General features: G+C 27.3%; 4 protein-coding genes across 4 annotated transcripts; 2 read left to right on the top strand and 2 right to left on the bottom strand.

Moving 5' to 3' along the window:
* Positions 1–489: 489 nt before the first annotated feature.
* LOC137829700 (uncharacterized) lies at positions 490–3,000 on the bottom strand. Its single transcript, XM_068636582.1, has 6 exons — positions 2,675–3,000; positions 2,360–2,581; positions 1,985–2,275; positions 1,610–1,771; positions 800–883; positions 490–725 (listed from the first exon to the last, which is right to left on the bottom strand). Exons 1-6 carry the CDS (start codon positions 2,702–2,704, stop codon positions 618–620), a joined length of 897 nt encoding a protein of 298 aa, XP_068492683.1. The 5' UTR covers positions 2,705–3,000; the 3' UTR covers positions 490–617.
* Positions 3,001–10,852: 7,852 nt separating this feature from the next.
* Positions 10,853–13,065, top strand: LOC137829368 (uncharacterized). Its single transcript, XM_068636174.1, has 2 exons — positions 10,853–12,369; positions 12,489–13,065. Exons 1-2 carry the CDS (start codon positions 10,853–10,855, stop codon positions 13,063–13,065), a joined length of 2,094 nt encoding a protein of 697 aa, XP_068492275.1.
* A 908-nt stretch (positions 13,066–13,973) lies between these two features.
* Positions 13,974–16,432, bottom strand: LOC137829699 (uncharacterized). Its single transcript, XM_068636581.1, has 6 exons — positions 16,233–16,432; positions 15,916–16,143; positions 15,172–15,483; positions 14,836–14,997; positions 14,330–14,413; positions 13,974–14,260 (listed from the first exon to the last, which is right to left on the bottom strand). The coding sequence occupies exons 1-6, from the start codon at positions 16,260–16,262 to the stop codon at positions 14,153–14,155; spliced, it is 924 nt and encodes a 307-aa protein (XP_068492682.1). The 5' UTR covers positions 16,263–16,432; the 3' UTR covers positions 13,974–14,152.
* Positions 16,433–19,111: 2,679 nt separating this feature from the next.
* Positions 19,112–20,783, top strand: LOC137829367 (uncharacterized). Its single transcript, XM_068636173.1, has 2 exons — positions 19,112–19,844; positions 19,990–20,783. The coding sequence occupies exons 1-2, from the start codon at positions 19,112–19,114 to the stop codon at positions 20,781–20,783; spliced, it is 1,527 nt and encodes a 508-aa protein (XP_068492274.1).
* Positions 20,784–23,224: the final 2,441 nt, after the last annotated feature.

Genomic DNA, 23,224 nt, shown 5'->3' with positions numbered 1-23,224 from the left:
ATTTTATTATTTCAATAATTAACCAATAAAATTATCTTATTTTCGTTAAAAAGTCCTATTCTGATTGAATAAATGTAACAGAAGTAGGAAGGAATACATAATTTCAAATATATAAAAAAAAAGACATAAAGAAATTGTCCTCTGCACCATTTCTGTTCACAGATTTTTTTTAACAAATAGTACATGTAAGATTTAAAAAAAAAAAATTCACACCATGATTTTTTTTTTTAATACTAAAACAAAAACCGTGCACCTAAGCTATATTTGTCCAAATAAGTAATTTTTAAAATTTTATGCATTCATGTAATAATCAACCAAAATTCCTATAACTTTTATAAATAAACTTAATATATATAAAAAAACAAACAATGATAATGTAAAAAAATAGAAAACAATTTTAATATATTTTACCGAAAATTATACTGTGCTTCGTTTTTAATAAAAAAAAAGTAATCACTAAAGGAATTTTCTCTTGTAAGACTTCTGATCTCACAAAAGTATTTCTCCAATTTATATAAATCATCAACTTGAGATTATAATTCAGGTATATCTGACTATTAACCCAATTACATTTTCTGAGTCTATTTTTCTTTGCAATGTTAAAATAACATTAGAGGTCAAATCAGAACACACCCATCCATGACCGTTACAGCATTTCCGCGCATCAGTATCCTTTTGCTCTGCTCATCAAAATGAACATGAACAACTCCACTTCTTGGTGATGCCTGCCCAAAAGTAACCCACAAATTTACTATGACAATTAACAATAATATTCCAAAAGGTGAAGAGAAAAGAGTACCGCATAAGCACTGAGATCACATCTCCCCAGCTTTTTGGCCCAGTAAGGTGCCAAGGCGCATTGTGCGCTTCCAGTGACAGGATCCTGAAGCGAATCAACAAGTGCTTCAACATCTCCCTAGCTAATTCTTTACAATAGATGAAAAGATTGGAACAATCCTTTCTCATACACGTAAAACAGATCATTTTTCAAATTACTTATGTAAAAGCCACTTTTCAGTCAGGTAAGCAAGCTGGATATGCATCTGTCTCATTCATTATATATATAACTGGGTGCAAACCTCACCCTATGAGTCGATTTTATGGTGTTGAATTAGGCTTAAAAGTCCACTTCATGATATGGTATCAAAGTTATTTTAAGTCTATCTAGCGAGTGTTTGTTGAACTTATCAAGTCACCCGCTATCGGACCGTTATCAGACCATCCATAATATGTTATCCCACGCACGAGTTGTCACTCTCAGCATAAGGGGATGTGTTAGAGATTTCACATCAACTAAAGATTAGGACATTTTATTGTATATAAGTGGGTGCAAATCTTACCCCCATAAGCCGGTTTTATGGGGTTGAGTTAGGCTTAAAAGTCTATTTCATCATGATAGATATCAAATGAGAAATAAGAGAAAATGACAATTTAGCAACTTCATGATTAAGAAGTATGCAATCTCTAACTGTTGGTTCTCAGTAGTATGGCTGTAGCAATCTTACTAGATGCATTGAATGTTAATCTAATGTATTGTAGATTTATCAAACACTTTGTTAGAGATTTTATTATTTCAGCCACTTGACAACACAAGCTAGCTCGTGCTTACCTCATTGATTCCACATTTGGGAAAGAAAGTTCGACAATAATAATCAAATCCAGACTCTGGAGAAGCAGTCCCAGTAACCAGGATTCCCCCTCCAGGGCATTTTGCTATTGCACCAATATCTGGCTGTAGTTCTACAACTGCTTTTCCTGAAGCAAGTTCAACCTAGGAAACATCATTAGCTTCATCATTCACACAATATGAAATTTTCACCATTCAACTCCAACATGCCATTTCCAATATACAATATGATTAATTAGCACATCAAATCCTTGAACAGAACATATTGTTACTCAAGAGAATGACTTAGCAGACATAAACCAATGAGCGTGTTTGATGGTGTGCCAGAAAACAAAACAAAAAATCAGAAACAGATACCAAGAGGTTATCTTCAGCGGTTGTCCTCTTTACATCAATAATAAGGGCACCATTCAAAGCGGCCGAAATTTGTGAAATGTCAGCACAATTGAACTCAGCAACTGTATCAGCAGGGAAATCCAATTCAATGAAAAACCCATCATCTGAGGCGCCTGATTCATTGATCCCTGGGACCTTTTTGGCAGTTAGAACTCCAGACAGAGTGAAAAGTTCAATAATATTGGACTTCACCAAACCACATGAGAAAAGAACATGCGCAGATGCTAAAGTGGCATGGCCGCAAAGTTCAACCTAGGAAGACAAGACAAGACAAAAAGAATGTGAACATAATTTACACAAAAGAAAAGGACAGTGAATATGAAACAGTAAATTCACCTCTGTAGTTGGAGTGAACCATCTGAGGTTGAAACGATCAGTTGAGGATCCATTGAGCGAGATATCAGATCTCTGGGAGTCTGCAATCCGAGTCAAGTAGCATGTCTCGGAGAGATTGAACTCAGTTGCTAGGCTTTGCATCCATGTTTGGTCCCTCTCTTCTTCTAACAAACACACTGCTGCAGGGTTCCCCTTGAACGCCGAGTCGGTGAACGCGTCCACCTGGGTGTTTATCCAGACATTAAGGCCAGAAGATAGTTGACAATAACAGTAAGAAGAAACAAATTAACAGAGCTCATGCACAGACACATATACCACAAAGTACTTGACAGGTTTCTTTGCCATAGAGGACCCACACGATGCAGTAGGAAAAAGAAGCGGTATGAACTAAACTCCGAACTGTTAAAACTTCTCAAAATCACAGCTCTTACACAGTCCAGATCCAAACGGGTCAGTTTGATTGTATTTATATTTTGGTAAATAAGCTATTTGAGCTGACTCAGTGCATACATCAGCTGAAAAGAGAACACACTCTATGAGAGGGAGAAACTTATTGAGAGGAAGAGACTCACAACTTTAATTTTGTTCTGTTAGGACCTGGGGAGAGGATAGGAACGAGTGAATGTTTTAGAATTTCACTTATTGAATTAAGTTGTTGAATGTGTTTCAAAAGGTTTTTAATTTATTTTAAAAATATAAAATAAGTTTAAAATTTTATTTTTATTTTTATAAAAAATTAAATAATAAAATATGAGATATTTTTTATAGATTTAAGTTAATAAATTTTTTTGAAAAAATATCACTGTAGAAATTCTCATAACAACAATGCTATCTCAGCTTATATAAATTTATCCTTAATTTAAATTAATTTTAAAAATATATTATTTATATATTTTAATTATAATTAAATATTATTTACTGTATTGGGTAGAAACTCAGTTTTAAAAAAATACAAATAATTTAATTTTGTAACATAAAAAGTTATCAAAAAATAATTCTTTTAATTATAAAAAAATAATATTCTAAATTATAAAAATTTATAAATGAAAAAATATGAAAATATGTAAAAATTTAAAATTATTATATATAAATAAATAATTTAAATATCAGTAATTTTATAAAAGACAATTAGAAAGTAATTTTTTTGTTTTAGTTGAAAGTAATTTTGTAATTAATTTAAATAACAATATTATTATTATAATAATTGTTATTTATGCTTGTTTATATAAAGGAGATTTCTCTTTATAACTAAACAGATTTTTGTGTACACAAATTTATTCTCATTTTATCTTTATATTAATTAATTTTGATTATTTTGTTATTTTATTATACTCCTGCCATTTTTTTTATTTTTTTATAATTCACTTTTATTTTTTAACTTTATTATCTAAAAATCAAATAAAATTTGTCACTCCTTTCTCTCTAAAAAAAACTTCTTACTTTCTTCTTTACACAAACCTTAATTTAAATTAATTTTAAAAATATATTATTTATATATTTTAATTATAATTAAATATTATTTACTGTATTGGGTAGAAACTCAGTTTTAAAAAAATACAAATAATTTAATTTTGTAACATAAAAAGTTATCAAAAAATAATTCTTTTAATTATAAAAAAATAATATTCTAAATTATAAAAATTTATAAATGAAAAAATATGAAAATATGTAAAAATTTAAAATTATTATATATAAATAAATAATTTAAATATCAGTAATTTTATAAAAGACAATTAGAAAGTAATTTTTTTGTTTTAGTTGAAAGTAATTTTGTAATTAATTTAAATAACAATATTATTATTATAATAATTGTTATTTATGCTTGTTTATATAAAGGAGATTTCTCTTTATAACTAAACAGATTTTTGTGTACACAAATTTATTCTCATTTTATCTTTATATTAATTAATTTTGATTATTTTGTTATTTTATTATACTCCTGCCATTTTTTTTATTTTTTTATAATTCACTTTTATTTTTTAACTTTATTATCTAAAAATCAAATAAAATTTGTCACTCCTTTCTCTCTAAAAAAAACTTCTTACTTTCTTCTTTACACAAAAAAGTCCTCACTTCTCTTTCTCTTAATTGTCATTTCTTAAACTTATCAGTTACAATGTGTCTCAAGTCTCACTCCCTTCTCTCACAATATCCTTTCCTCTCGAGACACATCTTCAATTCTCATTTTTTGTCTCTTTTCTCTCTTCTGACGTACTCTTATCCTTCTTATTTTTATGGTTTTATTTCAATTGTTCCATTTTCTTTACATGCATTACATTTTCGTATATAGGGTTCAAAATCGACTATGACAACAATAGAAGAACTCAAAACTCACCACATGACAAGCCTACAAAAAATACTTGCAGTGACGCATGAATTCATATCATTTAGCCATCTTTGAGTGACTTCATTGTTGCAACACCAAACCAGTAGAAATCTAAAATTCTAGAATAACCAAAAAGTGTCCCCAACGATGGCAAAACACTTCCTTCTTTCTTTTTCTATTTTTACCAATATTCAATTAATTTTTTTTTATTATTAATAGTTTGACATAATTAATCTGTGTATAAATTAAAAATTGTTCTGTGTAATTCTCCTTAGTTTCCTCCAATCTCAAACAGTAAGTTTTTCATAGTGTATTAATTCTGAGCTTTCTTTTATAGATCATCATTCTTTGATTTTCTCTAACCCTCTGTTTGCTTCCATGAATGTACTGTTCAAGAGGAAGGATGTGAGTGGATATCCATGGTTTGGATCAAGGGATGTGCAGGGAAGTGGAAGAGAGGATATACCTGTGAACAGTAAATATTCTCTCCCCTCAAAATGAAGAGATGTAGAGGGAAAACCATGTCAGCATCCCTTATTTCCAAATTTACCCTCATTTGAATGTATCACAATACTTCATTTGAATGTACAATGTTTAAAATATATATAACAAAAACATTTTATAGTATATGTTTAATATTTAAAGAAATTATTTGAAATTCTGTTTTTATTTTTAATTTTGTTATGTTTTTATTTTCTAATTATAGTTTTAATATTATACATATTTACATTTAACATATATTTTTTTTAATTATAATTTTTAAATCTACTCAATGTGTGAAAGTTTTTCATTTTTAAACAAAAACAACTCATTTTATTATTAATTTTTTTAATAGGCAAGGATTAATCTGTAAAGTAACATTTCACACTTTTCAAAAAAATTAAAATTCCCTCATAACCATCACATTACTCACAAACTCCCATAAACTTTCCTCACACATCCATCCTAACATACCCCAATCCAAACACCCTTATTTTTTTCACACTTTCCTCACACATCCTCACACATCCACTCCCTCAAATCCTCACACATCCACTCCCTAATCCAAACAGAGCCTAAGTCTTCTTAGTTATGGTGTGTTTGGATTAATGAGAGGATTTGAGGGAATGAATTTGAAGTGATTTGAGAAGAAAGTGTGAAAAAAGTAAAGTTGTTTGGATTAGGGTATGTAGTGGATTTGTGAGGAAAGTTTATCGGAATCCGTGAATATGTGATGGTGGTGGTAGAATTTTTTTTTAAAATGTTTAAAATGTAAGTTTACAACTTTATTCTTATTTTAAAAATATTTGAATAATAAAATATGAAGTATTCATTGAATTAATTAAAATTTCATAAATTATTTTACCGTTGAACAATTATTTTTGAAAAAAATTATGAACTACTTATCATTGTTAGAACATAAAAAATTTCATTATAAATTAAACTATAATATTAAAAATTATAAAAATTATTTAATAAACAATTTTATAAAATAAATATAATTAATTAGTTTTTTAATTAATAAAAAATAATAGTATAGTAAATTAAAAAATTACTTATTTATATATAAACTCTATTTTAAAACATTATTAATCAAATATTTCATTTTAAAAAAAAATATAAATTATCTAATTATAAAAAAATGTAAAAAATGCATTTTAATAAAATAAATAATATTCAAATATTTAAATTATAAAAAATGATTTAAAATTAATTCTATATTAAATAATATTATTGTTTCTATATTTTTTATAATTAATACTATTATTATATAAATTATCTTTTATTATAAATAATTACATTTATTGTTATTATTTATCATTATAATTTTATCATTATAATTAATTATTATTAATATTATTAAATATTTTAAAAAAATATTTAATATTTAGTATTTTATTTTTAAATATTATAGTTTTGATTTCTTTTACATGAATAGGTTTAAAAATTATTTAAGGATAATATGGTTAATTATGATAGTCTATTTCGCTTTCTTTGAAGATCTTTGGTTAGTATGAAGATGAAGAAAACATGTTTCAGTGCATTTCTTCACTCACAAGTCCACTTTAATAAGTGGATATAAACAAGCAAAATATTTGCCTTTCATTTTTAGTCTACAGCGATTGACCAGAAACAAACAAAGCATTAGTGACCACTTTGTAATTTCATAACAAAGACATTCTATTCTTCACTGCATTATAATTCAAGCTTTTCTAACTTTTTTTTCTTTGCTTTATACTACATTTATAAAAAATATCAAAATGATAAGTTCTCATACTCTAATTCTACTCGTGCAACTAGAGAATAATGTTTTTTCATCTTCATTCTTGAACACTAAAATTAGTATGTAAAATATTATAGTTTTTTATTTTATGTATTATCTTATTTTGGTTTATAATTTTATTTATGAAGATCTGATTTTTTTTTTACTCTATGAAACATAATTTAATGGGAGGTCTTTTAAAATCATTGGGTTAACCAGAATAAACATAATTTTACTAAATATAATGAGTTTTAATAATTTTCAGTCAATATGCATTTAAAAAAAGAATATTTTTATGGCATAATTTTCACTATGTTAAAAAAAGGAGTATATATATTATTGTCTATATATTTGATTTAGAAAGTTAAATATTACTGTAATCACTAAAAAATTATTAAGACTTAAATTTCTTTTAATTTGACATACTAATTGAGATAAATAAATTAATAAAATATTTAAATTAAAATGATTTTTTTTCAGTTGCAAAATTCAATCAAGTAATTTAGGTAATATTAATTAAGATAATCATATTTTTTTATTTTTTACGATACAATTTATGGCAATATAAAAGTAAAAAAATAGATATAAAATTAAAAAAATCATTAAAAATATATGATAAAAATATTTTAATAGATTAATATCTTTTAAAAATTTTAAATTTTTTTTAAAAAATCATTCTAAAAATGTTTTAAGTCACATCCAATATAAAAAAAACATATAATTGATATAAAAAAAAAATAATTGTATATGTGAAAAAAACACACTAATTTAGGTTTATTTGAATAGTTTTATTTAAAGAGGAAAATTGTTGTTGCATCTTATAAAAAGTTTAAAAAAAATCAAATAGGTATAAATGGAATATGTAGAAGTTTTTATTTTAAAAAATATGATTTTTTATTGAAAGCTGAAAGTTTTGTTGTGAAGCTTGATGGGGAATGGAGGGTAATGCATAAAAGAAGAGTAGAGTCGAATAGTTGTTGAGTTGGTTAATGGAAATGTGGATATGAAGCCTAAATATTTGATAATTAGTTTATAGTGCGTTAATTATGAAAGATATCACTTCTTAATTCTCTTTATTTTTCTTTACAATCTTCTAATAATCAATTTCACGGTTAATTAACCAAAATAAATCATTCATAATATTCTGTTGCATTCAATTTTTTTTATATTATTAAGTAAATTCTTATACCTTAGAACGTGTGATATGCACCCGATTTTTTTTTAAATTACCATTCATTTCATTAAAAAATACATTTAAAAAAATCAAAATAAAATTAAAAAAATGATAAAAATAAATTGTATATTATGTATTAATAACTCTCTTTTAATATACAGAATTACACATGGTAGTGATAAAAATAAAAAAATAGGGATATGAAATAATGATAAAAATAAAAATATACAAATATACAAATATACATGTTAATATTTAAAAAATACAAATACACATATGATAATGATAAAACTAAATAATGCATATATACAACTTAATATTTAAAAAATACAAAAATACATATATTTATGATGAATTAGAATGTTTGAGTATAAATTTATAATTCATTTTAATAAATACAAATACATATATGATAATGATAAAAATAAAAAATAAGGATAAATAGTAATGATAGAAATAAAAATTATGGATAAATAATAATAATAATAATAATAATAATAATAATAATAAATAAATAAATAAAGATACACATTAATAACAAAAATAAAAAATACAGATACACAATAATGGTTGAAATAAAATATTGGATAAATAATAATAATAATAATAAATACGGATACACATTAATAACAAAAGAAAAATTGTGAATACACGAGCGCAAAAACGTTTGTGTTTCCGCTAATAATAATAATAATAAAATACGGATACACATTAATAACAAAAATAAAAAATTGCAGATACAGAGGATGTGTATGTTCTGGTTAGTTATTATATATTTTTTTGTATTATTAATAACTATATATGTTTTTTTATATTATAATTTTATTTTATTATTATCATTATTTATTTTTATTAATAATATTATTAAATATTTCTAAAAATAAATTTACGTAATATTTAATATTTATTAGTAATCTTTAAATATTATTTACTGTCATTATATTGTACTATATATAATGAATTATATTTTATATATATAATAATATTAATAATAAATTATTATTATTATTATTATTATTATTATAAAGAAGTTAATATATTTTAAAAAATCAATATTAAATATTATTATTAAAATTTATTTTATTATATATATAATTAATTATATGTTATCAACTTAACATATAATCAATTATATATATATATATATAATTGAATGTTATAATATATCTATATATATATATATATAAAATCGATTTTATATACGTCACATATAATCGATATATATTTGTAAATATATGTTTGTAAACGTAATATATAATTATAATCGATTATATTTATATATAAAAATAAATAAATATATTTTACAATTAATTTAATATTTAAATTATAAATAAAACAATTATATGTAAAAAATATTATAAAATTTGAATCCATAATAGAATAAAAGAGTGAAAGCACACATCTATGTACAGAGATATCTTGAGGGTAAAAATGAGAATGAACACTACCTCCTATATATGTTTCCTCTCTTATCTCTATTTTCTTGCATCTGAGCGAGAAAGGAATATCTACATTTTCACGCTCTCTTTTAAGTGCAAATCAGTGAGTCTAAACTCACATAATTTTTTATTCATTTTTCTATCTTCGAGCATAGTAAAATTATGAAAACAAACAATGGTTATGTAAATATAAATTAAAAATAAATATTTGTATGGTTATGTGAGTTAATGATAAATATTTATAATTATGTAAATATAATTACTTAATAATAAATATTTTATAATTATGTAAATATAATCCCATAATGATAAATATAAGTCTATAAATACAATAATGATAAATATGTAAATATAATTCGTTAATGATAAATATTTTGATGGTTATTATAGGTATTTTTATGATAGTGTAAATATAATTACTTAAAGATAAATATTTATGGTTAGGTAAATATAACCATTCAAAGATAAATATTTGTATGGTTATGTCAGTTAATGATAAATTTTTATATGCTTATGATAAATATTTTTATGTTTATGTAAATATAATCACTTAATGATAAATATTTTTACGTAAATATAACCAGATATTGATAAATACAAGTCTATAAATACAATAATGATAAATATGTAAATATAACCCGTTAATGAGAAATATTTTGATGGCTATGATGAACATTTTTATGATTATGTAAATATAATTACTTAATGATAAATATTTATGATTATGTAAATATAACCATTTAAAGATAAATATTTGTATGATTATGTCAGTTAATTAATGATAAATCTTTATATGGTTATAAATATTTTTATGATTACGTAAATATAATCACTTAATGATAAATATTTAATATTTATGGTTATGTAAATATAATCACTTAATGATAAATATTTTTATAATTATGTAAATATAACCAAATAATGATAAATATAAGTCTATAAATACAATAACGAGGGAGTACTTTTGATTTACTTAATGATCAATATATTTACTTATTAATCATATATCTTACCATCTTACTCTTGAGCATCAAGGAGGTGGACTTTCACTCGGTTTTCATCGCTAAAGCTGGACAATCGTCAAGACAGAGATTGATCTACCTGATCACCTCGGATTCACCACCTTGGACGATTCAACCTCGAACCTGGTAAGAATGTTCATTTAAAAAGTATAATATATTATACTACAATTAATTTTTAATTTGCTACATGTTTTCTTTTATTCATACATTATTTTCATTAGATGAATTTATTTGATTTTTATATTAAAGTAAATTTATTATATTTAATTTACTTTTGTTAGGAAATTAAGATGAATATACCTAATCAAGCTATCGAACAAGAAGATGAAACAAAACCTTTGTGGAGATATGTTTCAAAGTTAAGAAAAACTCCTGGTGGTGGAAATAATATGATCAAATGTAGTCTGTGTAATTTTTCATTCAACGGATCTTACACTCAAGTAAGAGCTCATCTGTTAAAACTTACGGGAGTAGGAGTTAGAATTTGCCCAAAAGTAACTCCGTCAAAACTTGTTGAGTTTAAAAAATTAGACAATGAAGCAACATTGAAAATAGAGGGTTTGAAACAAAAAGAGGTTCATCTACCACCTGTATCTGATGAAGGAAATCAGACAAACAGTGATGATAACCCAAAATTCAAAGGTTCTTTGCAAGCTGCTTTCAATATTCAAGCGAGAGATACTCTTGATTGTGAAATTGCGAGAATGTTTTATTCTTCCGGACTACCATTTCATTTATCAAGAAGTCCTTATTATAGAAGTGCATTTTCTTATGCAGCTAATACTTCTAATCTTAGTGAATATGTACCGCCAACATATAATAAACTGAGAGGTCATTTACTTTCAAAGGAAAGAAGTCATGTAGAAAATCTTTTGCAACCTATACAAAACTCATGGAATCAGAAAGGTGTAACAATTGTTAGTGATGGGTGGAGTGATCCTCAAAGAAAACCACTTATAGATTTCATGGCTACCACTGAGAGTGGATCAGTGTTTTTGAAGTCAATAAATAGATATGGTGAGATAAAGGACAAAGATTTTATCGCTAAACACATAAGAGATGTAATTATGGAGGTTGGGCAGAACAATGTTGTACAAATTATAACTGATAATGCAGATGTATGTAAGGCAGCGGGTATGCTCATAGAATTAGAATTTCCTTCAATCTATTGGAGTCCTTGTGTAGTGCATACCTTGAATCTTGCATTGCAAAATATTTGTGCAGCAAAAAATACTGAAAAAAATAGTGATATTTATCATCAATGTTCTTGGATCTCACAAATTGTTGATGATGCTACCTTTGTTAAAAATTTTATTATGGGACACTCTATGAGATTATCAATGTTCAATAACTTCAACTCATTGAAGTTGCTTTCTCTTGCTCCAACAAGATTTGCTTCAACCATAGTCATGCTAAAAAGGTTTAGAAGTTTGAAAAAAGGACTCCAAGAGATGGTTATTAGTGATGAATGGTCTTTTTACAAAGAGGATAATGTGGATAGTGCACAATTTGTAAAAGAAACTTTGTTGACTGATCATTGGTGGATGAAGGTTGATTATATACTTGCTTTTATTGCTCCTATTTATGATGTTCTCAGAAAAACAGATACGAATATGGCTACTCTTCACTTAATATACGAAATGTGGGATTCAATGATTGAAAATGTGAGAAGGGTCATATATCATCATGAAAGGAAGACAAAAGCTGAATATTCATCATTTTTTGAGGTAGTAAAGTTAATATTAATGGACCGTTGGACTAAGAGTAACATCCCTCTTCATTGTCTGGCTCATTCTTTAAATCCAAGGTAATAAATTATATAGTTAAATTATTTCATAATTATATTTTGTTGTGTACATATTATTTATAATATTATCAATTTATAATATTATATTAATTTATGTTTATATATTTTTAATTTTGTAGATATTATAGTCATGAATGGTTAAATGAAGATTCAAAAAGACTTGCCCCACATCAAGATGTTGAAATTACTCATGAAAGGAATAAATGTTTTATGAGATACTTTGATGATGCGGACGTAAGAAAACAGGTAAATATAGAATTTGTAAACTTTTCAAATGGAAGGGAAGATTTTGCCGATGTTGACTCTTTAAGGGATAGAAGTAAAATGGATGCAAAATCATGGTGGATTATTCATGGAACTCATGCACCAACACTTCAGAAGATAGCTCTTAAGCTACTTGGACAATCATGTTCTTCTTCTTCATGTGAAAGAAATTGGAGTACCTACTCTTTCATACATTCTCTAAAAAGAAATAAGATGACATCTAAAAGGGCAGAGGATCTAGTATTTGTCCATAATAATCTTCGTCTTCTCTCAAGAAATTCCTCAAAATACAAAGAAGAGGAAACTAAATTGTGGGATATTGCAGGAGATGATTTTTCATTTGGTGAAAATGGAATTCTTGAGATTGCTACTTTATCTCTTGATGAACCAGAATTAGAAGCGGTATTTTTCAATGAGGATGAACAAATGTAAAATTCAAACATTATAATTTAAATAAGTTTATCTTTTGTTGGATTTTTTTTATAAATGTTTCTTTTAATTTTTTCAAATTAGGAAGTATATTAATACATTTTAATAATATATATCGTGTTGTGTGTTTTCTATTTTTTAATTTAGTTATATCTTCGTGTTTGGATATGTTTTGTTTCCGTATTTTTAAAATAATTAATTTAAAAAATATCTTTCATATAAGATTTATTTATTTTAAATAAGTAAATTAGATAAACATATTTATTTCCGTATATAAAAGTTCATTTAATTTATTAAAAATAAGTATATATAATCAAACCGGCTCAATAATTTATCATATAAGAGACTTTTTTTTTATATGTTTACATAACATATTTTGACTTTAAGTCTAATGACATATATTTAGATCATAAAAGGTAAAATATTGTGCGTTTTAATATTTGATTATTTTATTTTGTAAAAACGTTTCAATTAATTTAAATATCTATAAATAATGTGAGAAACTAGAGTTCTCTATCTGCATCAAGTAGAAGCTTTACGTCTGTGTCGTGTATGCATATGGGTTTTGTTAGTTTGATAAGTCCTTTTCTCTTACGCCCTTAATGCTTATTCTTTTCATGCAAGTTTCTTCTGTTTTCTTGTACTAGTTTCTTCTTGGTTTTGTCTACCTTTCGCACACAGAAGCTATATTTTCGATTTTGGCAAAAAACTTTAAGAGAATTCAACATCTTGGTAATATTAACATGCATATACTTTTATATGCTTCTTAAACTTAGAACATAGAAATTATTTTCATAAAGATTGTTTCAAAGATTTTCTTCATCATACTCTCTCTATGTGCATATTGTCTCACCATCATTGTACACAGCGTTGATCAGAATTTTTCATTTTGTGGGGAGTAGTGGAAGATCTGACAACTAAAGTACTGACTCACACCATCATTGTACCCAGTACATGCATTATTAAACTGCACGAACGATCAGATTTGTGGGTAACGTATCATATACATATTCGCTGGGATAAAGCATAATAAAAATTCAGTACTCCAATTTCAATTCTGGTTACATAATCTGCAATGCTAGAAATAAAACTAGACCAGAATACACCCCTCCATCACTGTAACTGCTTTCCCACGCAAAAACACTCTTTGGTTCTGCTCATCTAAACTAATATTGAAAATTCCTCCTCTGAGTGATGCCTGTTACAAGTGTAATTACAGATTAGTATGAAAATGAGACAGATAATCCCAACGAGTGAAAGGAAGTACCTGATAAGCATTCAAATCATATTTCCCCAGCTTCTTGCTCCAGTAGGATGCTAAGGAACAATGTGCAGTCCCACAAGCAGGATCCTGAAAGTTCAGACCAGTAACATCATCTCTTTTCTATTTTTGATCAAATAAACTCTAATGAAGATTTATTTTGCTTTTAATATCCTTCCTGTGGACCTTGTAAAAATACGTAGCACATGAAATAGTAGGTATCTTGATCCATAGTTCCTTGCTTTGTTTAATTAAAACAAGTGAAATGTTTGTATGTATTATAAAACTAGATCCCAGATCTGATACATGATATAGCATTAGGGTAAAACAAAAGGAAATAGAACAAGTGTTTTAACGGATAGTGCAGTTCAAGAATTGCATCAGTATAGTTGAGTTAAAAATCAATCAACACTTTACCTTACTGTCTATATTTACTGCACAATAATTAAGCAGAACTTACCAATGCAAGTAGAGAAATATAATATAATAATCATAATATCTCAGCCACAAACCTCATTGATTCCAAATTTTGGGGAGAAGAATCGACTGTAGAAGTCAAATCCAGATCCCGGAGGAGCAATCCCCGAAACAATTATTCCCCTTCCGGGACATTTAGCTATTGCATCGAACTGTGGCTTTATTTCTGTGACATTTTCCCCAGATGTGACTACAACCTAGGAAATTAAATAAGTCTCATAATGTTCAGTGCGCACCAATTGCTCAAAACACACACTAGCTATTTTGCAGAGAAAAGTAACAAGAGATTTGTTCTTCATTAATCAAGCAAGTTAGCTGATAGTAGGAATGTGTATAGTAAATAATAAATATGGAACAGATTTAAGAATTACAAGTAAGTCATCTGCAACTTGAGTCCTCCTTATGTCAATTATGGAAGCACCACTCAAGGCCCCAGAAACTAGTGAAGTTTCATCAAAGTTGAAATCTGTTACAGGATCAGCAGGAAAATCCAGTTCAATGTAAAACCCATCCTCAGTTTCATCATTTTGCAAGTTTGAGGCACTGGAGATATTGATTGCAGGGATTCTTTTTGCAGTTAATAGCCCAGATAGCGTTGCAAATTCAATAATATTGGTATCCACTGAACCGGATGAAAAGAGTATGTGTGCAGCAGCTAATGTGGCATGGCCACAAAGTTTAACCTGCACAAGGGTGCCCCAATAATGCTATTAATGGTTACTCTCAATCATTTTGTTGGTGATGAGTGTTATATCTAGGAACCATTCTTCATCCTTGAAAAGGCATCATCATCATCATAATAACTGTTGGAATAACAACGCTACAGAACCAACTTAAATAGAAACTATTGAAGAAATAATCCACATTATGACTATATTTTGCCAACTATCCGTAAAAGAAATTATAATTATTAGGTTGAGAAAAGGGGTGAAAAAAAATGAAAATACAGAAGAGCTATGAAAATAGAAGTTTTTCAGATTACTGTTATGAAAAAAGCTCCTAATAATTAAATCCTTTAAAACATTTATTTCATCCAAGTTCTGAACATAGGGATAAAATAGAGCACCTAATTAGTCCTACACAAGTATACACTAGTCCAATTTGAGAAAACTGACCTCAGTAATAGGAGTGAACCATCTGAGGCGAAAACGGGGATTAGAGGTGCCATTGAGCGAGTCAAGAGGGTCATCAGACTCAAGAATCCGGGTTAAGAAACAAGTCTGAGAGATGTTGAACTCGGCGGCTACAGCTTGCAACCAGTGGTGGTTCCTCTCTTCTTCTTCCTCTAAGAAACACACTGCGGCAGGGTTCCCTTTGAATGGTAACTCAGTGTATGCGTCCACCTGTTTATAAACTCAGACATTTGATTTGACCACACTGCCCAAAATTCACAACAGTGCTTTAATAACAATTAACAAACACAGCAACATACCAGAAAGTATTTGACAGGTTTTTTTGCCATATTGAAGACAAACCTCACAAAAGAACACAACAGAATTTGTAATGCAGAAAGTGGCTCTCAGTTCTCTAGCAGCCACTTACATATTGTTGTAGTACTTTCTCGGGTAGGTAGGAAAGAGAGTAGGTAGGAAGGTAGAAAACTTCAACAGTTTTGTCCAAATCAAACATTACAAATTCTTCCAACACTTAGTGGGTATTCCATACTTACAAAACCAACTGCATCTTCGCTAGAGTTACAAAAACATCTGCATCATTGCACTTCCGGTCGTGTGCGTGTATGTATATATATATTTCTCATATTTTTTATTATTTATTTAGTTTGTTCAAATTAATATTTTATTAAGGAATTTTGGTCAAGATTTTCAATTTTAAAAATACAATAATAGTCTTTTTAAAAGTTTACTTAAGTGAATTTAAATTATAATGATATTTTTTTAAATATTCAATCATATAGTTTTTCAACTTAAAAAATGTGTAATCATTTGGTAAGTTAAATTTAATATTTGATGATAAATTGAAATATGTGTAAATTTTAGGCTCAATTCCCTATCTAGCATCATTTATATCTTTATTTTCTTATCTAGCACCCTTTTGTTCTTATTTCCCTATCTGGCACCCTTTTGTTTTTATTTCCCTATCTAACACCTTTTTGTTTTTATTTCCCTATCTAGCACCATTTTAAATATAAATAAATAAATAATAAATTATTATTATTTTTTAATAATTTTAATTTTGAATGCATTAAAAAATAAATATTTTTAATGTTTAAAATAATTAGAAATATAATTAATGAATAAATAAATGAGTTTTTATAAAATAAAAATAAAAAAGTAATAAATTAAAAATGTTTAGTTTAAAATTAATTTTTTTTAAAATGAAGAAAATAAAAAATTAAACTATACAACAACATAAAAGTTGAATCTATAAACATAAATTAGTATTTATTTTTATTATTATTGATGATATAATCATGTTAATTTCAAGTAAAAAATATAGGACAAAATTATAAAAAAACCAAAGTCAATTAGTATTAATTAATAGTGAACACATAAATAATATTGAAGTGTCTACCCTAAATGCAAAAGTCTAAAAAAAAGCTAATGCAAATGCTACACTTAATGCTTAAAAATGAGACCAAAAAAATGCAAAACTAAATAAGTATAGAAAATAAAAACAGCAACAATAAAATAAAAACAAAAAATATATATAAATAAAGAATGACAGAAAAAAAAAAACAACTAAAAACATAAAAGATATAAAATAAAGGCAAAACAAAATAAGATAAAGATAAAAGATATACAAAAAATTCAAACACGATAAAGATAAGAGATATAAGGCGATATTAAATAAGTATATGTTGATCATAAAAAGAAAAATAAATAAAAGATGATCATTCATTTGATATTTTCTTCCGTGGTACATTAAATAGTTTGTGCAAAATGAAACATAATTAATGACGAGAATTGCACAATCCAGTAATTTTTTTTATAATTTTAATTTTGAATGCATTAAAAAAAATATTTTTAGTATTTAAAATAGTTAGAAATATAATTAATGAATAAAAACATAAATAGAAATAAATAAAGAATGGCAGAAAAAATAATAATAACTAGAAACAAAAAAGATATAAAATAAAGGGAAAACAAAATAAGATAAAGATAAAAGATATAAAAAGAAAAAAAAAATCTAAACAAGATAAAGATAAGAGATATAAGGCGATACTAAATAAGTATGTCACACCCAACATCTTTGATTTCTCCATCTTTCCTTTTGTCAACAAATGGCTTCATTATATGTCATTGTTCACTATGATGGATCAATGAAAGAATGTCCCATTGAAGGATGGACATTTAGTTCTATGACACCAAAAATTGTTGCTATCAAAAGGGGAATGACCCTACAAAGTATGAAAGAAGTCATCCTTGGAAAACTGCATAGGGAAGTAGAAGAAAGGGTCGCAACAATTCACTTCCGCTACCCGACTAGACTTGATGGTGGGGTAAGTCATTACACCGCCATCGAGATGACCGAGGATGATGATGTTGAGGCGTTCTTTGGCATCTACGACTCCATTCAACTACAAACCAGACCCGAAGTGTATGTCACATTTGAAAGGTTTGCATCTTCATCAACACAATGTCAACCCACACACTCCTCTCCCTCTCCTTCCCTAAACATTCATTTTGAACCATCACAAGAAGTTCAACCTTCATACCACCACCTATCACAACTATTGTCCCATGAAACACCACACCCTTTCTCATTAGATATGAATGAACCCACCCATCAACATCTTGGGGAATGGGAAAAAGACATGCAGTCATATACCCAACTATTAAGTGGTTCATATATCAGCCTAGGTGAACACGAAAATCAACAACTCGCTCAAGAACCACCACAAGAGCATGGGGTTGTTGGTCTTCCCAATGAAGTCTTCGATCCTTTTAGTGAGGATGAAGACGAAATACTTGCAGCTGCTGATGATGAGGAGTCAGAAGAACCACATGCACACCATACAAACAATCAACAACATGAACATTACTCATCCTATGTTCCATCAGAGCATTTTTTGCACTTTCCACCTGAATCACCTATGTATGACTCAGCATTTGGTAATGCCTTTGATCGCGACACAGTAGTGTATCCTCCAGGGACACTTTTTGTTGGGCAACAATTCAACACCAAGGAAGAAGCTCAAGATGTCATCAATCGTTTTCACATTATCAATCAAAGCTCCTAGTTCGATGTGTTCATGATGATTGCGCATGGAGGTGTAGAGTGATTTTGCGAACCAAGAATCAATTGTGGGAAATTATGAAGTTGTAAGGTGTTCACACTTGTGTATCCCCTATGATCTCACAAGACCACAATAAGTTAGGGCATCGAATGATTGCAAAAAGCATTCATGAAATCATCAAAGCTGGCCCTTCCACACCAGTGTCAACCATAATAGCGCACATGAAGTCATCCTTGGGGTATACAGCCACATATAAAAAGGCATGGCTAGGAAAACAACTGGCCATAGAAAATGTATATGGCAATTGGGAAGAGTCGTACCAAAAATTGTCAGCACTCCTAAATGCAATGCAACTTTACGTTCCTGGGTTTATTTGGAAAATAAAGGCCCAACCTGCTTATGAAGGAAACCAATTGGACGCAGACCACATAATCTTCAAAAGGGTATTTTGGACATTCAAACCATGCATTGATGGTTTCAAATTTTGCAAGCCGGTGGTCCAAGTTGATGGAACTTTCTTGTATGGGAAATATAGAGGAACGTTATTGGTCGCAGTTGCGCAAGATGGTCAAAACAACATATTACCAATTGCATTCGCCATCATAGAGGGTGAAACTGCTGATGCTTGGTTCTTTTTCTTGCGATACCTACGAAGATATGTTACTCCGCAACATGGTCTTTGTCTCATTTCTAACCGCCACGAATCAATAAAGAGTGCATACTCTAGAGACGATAGTGGTTGGAACAACAATAACTCTATGCATGTGTATTGCATTCGGCACATAGCACAAAACTTCATGAGGCGGTTTAGAAATACAACACTAAAGAAAGATGTTGTCAACATGGGTAATTGCCCTCAAACATTAAGTTAATCAACTCTTTCAAATTATACATATTGTTTTTGTCAATTTTAATTACTAACTACATTTGCAACAAATAATTACAGCATATGGAATGACATAGCCACGCTTTTTTTACTACTACAACATAGTTAAAGAGGAAAATCCTGAGGCAACTCAGTGGCTGGATGATATCCCAAGAGAGAAGTGGACTCTTGCATGGGACAACGGTAAAAGGTGGGGACATATGACAACTAATCTGGCTGAGTCGATCAACTATGTTTTGAAGAAAACAAGAAATCTTCCAATATCTTCCATGGTGATGGCAACATACACCCGTTGCAATAAATTCTTCACAGATAGAGGCAGGCAAGTGGAAGCCATGATGGCTGCTGGACATGTATACTCTGAAGTTGCAGCAAAAGCATTGGAAGATGCACAATCAAAGGCAAACACTCATACAGTGCTTTCCTTTGATAGGAGGAACACTAGATTTTTGGTAGAAGAAAGACAAAATCCAAGAGAAGTACGACCACCAGGCCGATTTGCAATTCGCTTGGACGAATTATGGTGTGACTGTGGGAAATTTCAAAAACTACACCTACCATGCTCCCATGTGCTTGCTGCATGCAAATATGCCCACCACGATTTTGCTAGGTACATCTCACCTGTGTACACATTGCAACGGGTCTTTCATGTTTACGAAGGACTATTTGGTGAACTCAGAAATGAAGAGTATTGGCCTGTATACACTGGTCAAATACTATGCCCAAGTCCTGACATGAAAAGAACCTCAAAGGGGAGGCCTAAGTCAAGGCGAATAAGGACTGATATGGACATAAGAGAACAACATGATCGAGCAAAAAAATGTTCATATTGTCAAACACCAGGACACACAAAAAGAATGTGTCCCAACATTACTAGACCGTCCACTTTTCGTCATTAATTATGTTTTATTTCGCACAAACTATTTAATGTACCATTGAAGAACACATTAAATGAATGATCATCTCTCATTTATTTTCCTTTTTATAATCAACATATACTTATTTAGTATCGCCTTATATCTCTTATATTTATCTTGTTTTGATTTATTTGATTTTTTTTATATCTTTTATCTTTATCTTATTTTGTTTTTCCTTTATTTTATACCTTTTATGTTTTTAGTTATTATTATTTTTTCTGTCAATCTTTATTTATTTATGGTTTTTGTTTTTATTTTATTGTTGTTGTTTTTATTTTCTAGACTTATTTATTTTTGCATTTTTTTCTTCTCATTTCTAAGCATTAAGTGTAACATTTGTATTAGTTTTTTTTAGAATTTTGCATTTAGGTAAACACTTCAATATTATTTATGTGTCCACTATTAATTAATACTAATTGACTTTGTTTTTTTTTATAAATATGTCATGTATTTTTTACTTGAAATTAACATGATTACATCATCAATAATAATAAAAATAAATACTAATTTATGTTTATAGATTCAACTTTTATGTTGTTGTAGAGTTTAATTTTTTATTTTCTTCATTTTTAAAAAAATAATTTTAAACTAAACATTTTTAATTTATTACTTTTTTATTTTTATTTTGTAAAAACTCATTTATTTATTCATTAATTATATTTCTAATTATTTTAAACATTAAAAATATTTATTTTTTAATATATTCAAAATTAAAATTATTAAAAAAATAATAATTTTTTATTTATTTATTTATTTTTAAAATGGTGCTAGATAGGAAAATAAAAAATAAAAGAGTGCTAGATAGGGAAATAAAAACAAAAGAGTGCTAGATAAAAAAATAAAAATGTAAATAGTGCTATATAGATAATTGAGCCTAAATTTTAACCGTCAAGAACTTTTTTTTCTTTTAAGAATTTTACCGCTTTTTAGATTAATAGTGGTCACGTTATAGAACTCTTTTAAGCTTTAAAGATTTGACTGAGTATTTTTCTTCGTGACTTCCAAACATACTCCATACTCATATTAACTTTTAAAATAACTAATTTACTCTTTTACAGATTTTCAAAATAAATTTCTAGAACACAGTTTCTATAACATATAAAATACATCATGAAACAGTATTTTAAAATATAATTTCTAAAACAAAATTTTCAGAACATATATGATAATTCTCGAACGAATTTTTTAAAATAAGTTTTTGAAACACATATATAATAGCTTTCGTAACGAGTTTTTTTTTTTTCAGAATTCACTCTATTTTTTCTTCTTCCTCTCAAAGAGTAAAAATGGAGAATGTGGCGATGGCACACGGAGATGATAACAGCGGTGACCTGGTCCAGTGAGGAAGGATGTTTAGCCTTTTTTTTCTTTTTTTTTTAGTATGGGATGCAGTTACTTTGATTGAATATTTTATTAATATATATATATATATATATATATATATATCAATTAAAATAAAAAGTACAATATTCACTACAAGAAAATGATGAAATAGAAACCAATTTTTAGAGACCAAAATAATTAGTTGCAATAGTAACTAAATTAGAGACCATTTTGGAAATTAAAACAAAAATTGGTTTCTAAATTAGTTTTTATTATTTTCTATTATTGTTAAATAGTTTCTAAATTGGTCTCTAATTAGCAACCAAGGTTTTAGAGACTAAATTTAGAAACTAAATAATTGATAGATAAAACATTGGTTGCTAATTAGATACCAATTTAGAAACTATTTAACAATAATAGAAAATAATAAAAACTAATTTAGAAACCAATTTTTGTTTTGGTTTCCAAAATGGTCTCTAATTTAGTTACTATTGCAACTAATTATTTTGGTCTCTAAAAATTGATTTTTATTTTATCATTTTCTTGTAGTGATTAGAAAGGTAATTGAGTCATATCTTTTTAATGATTACCATAAGTACAAACTAAAAAAAAAAATAGATAAAATAATTTAAATTTAATGAATTTATTTTAGATAATGTATTTTGATTACCATCAAATATTAATATAGTGATTTTGAAAACAAAAAACATTCGTCTTGAAAAATAGTCTCACTGATATTGGTTGAGAAAATTTTGACAAAATTCAACTGAAAAATAAAAAACTAGCCTACAATAAGAGATAATCTCAATAATAAAAATAAAGAATAACCTCTATCAAAGTTGACTAAAACAATTATAAGTTACATTCATAAAAAAATAGTTTTATTGAAAAAAAGATATTTTGATAGGAGAAATAATTTTGTCATTGTAGGCATAGAAAAAAATAATGTCCTAACTAATGTTAGTTAAAAAAATAATTGAGACATAACTAAAAAGACTACTAATGTTGATAAAGAAAACATGGACTAATAACAACTAAAAAATAAAATTTGTTTTGTATCATAAATAAATATTGGTTATTGTGACTATGAGCGAAAAATA

The sequence above is a fragment of the Phaseolus vulgaris genome, chromosome 7, assembly GCF_000499845.2.
Source record: "Phaseolus vulgaris cultivar G19833 chromosome 7, P. vulgaris v2.0, whole genome shotgun sequence".
NCBI classification, from domain to species: Eukaryota; Viridiplantae; Streptophyta; class Magnoliopsida; order Fabales; family Fabaceae; genus Phaseolus; species Phaseolus vulgaris.
The sequence above is the reverse complement of the archived record's forward strand: the minus strand, read 5'-3'. Positions and strand labels throughout refer to the sequence as shown.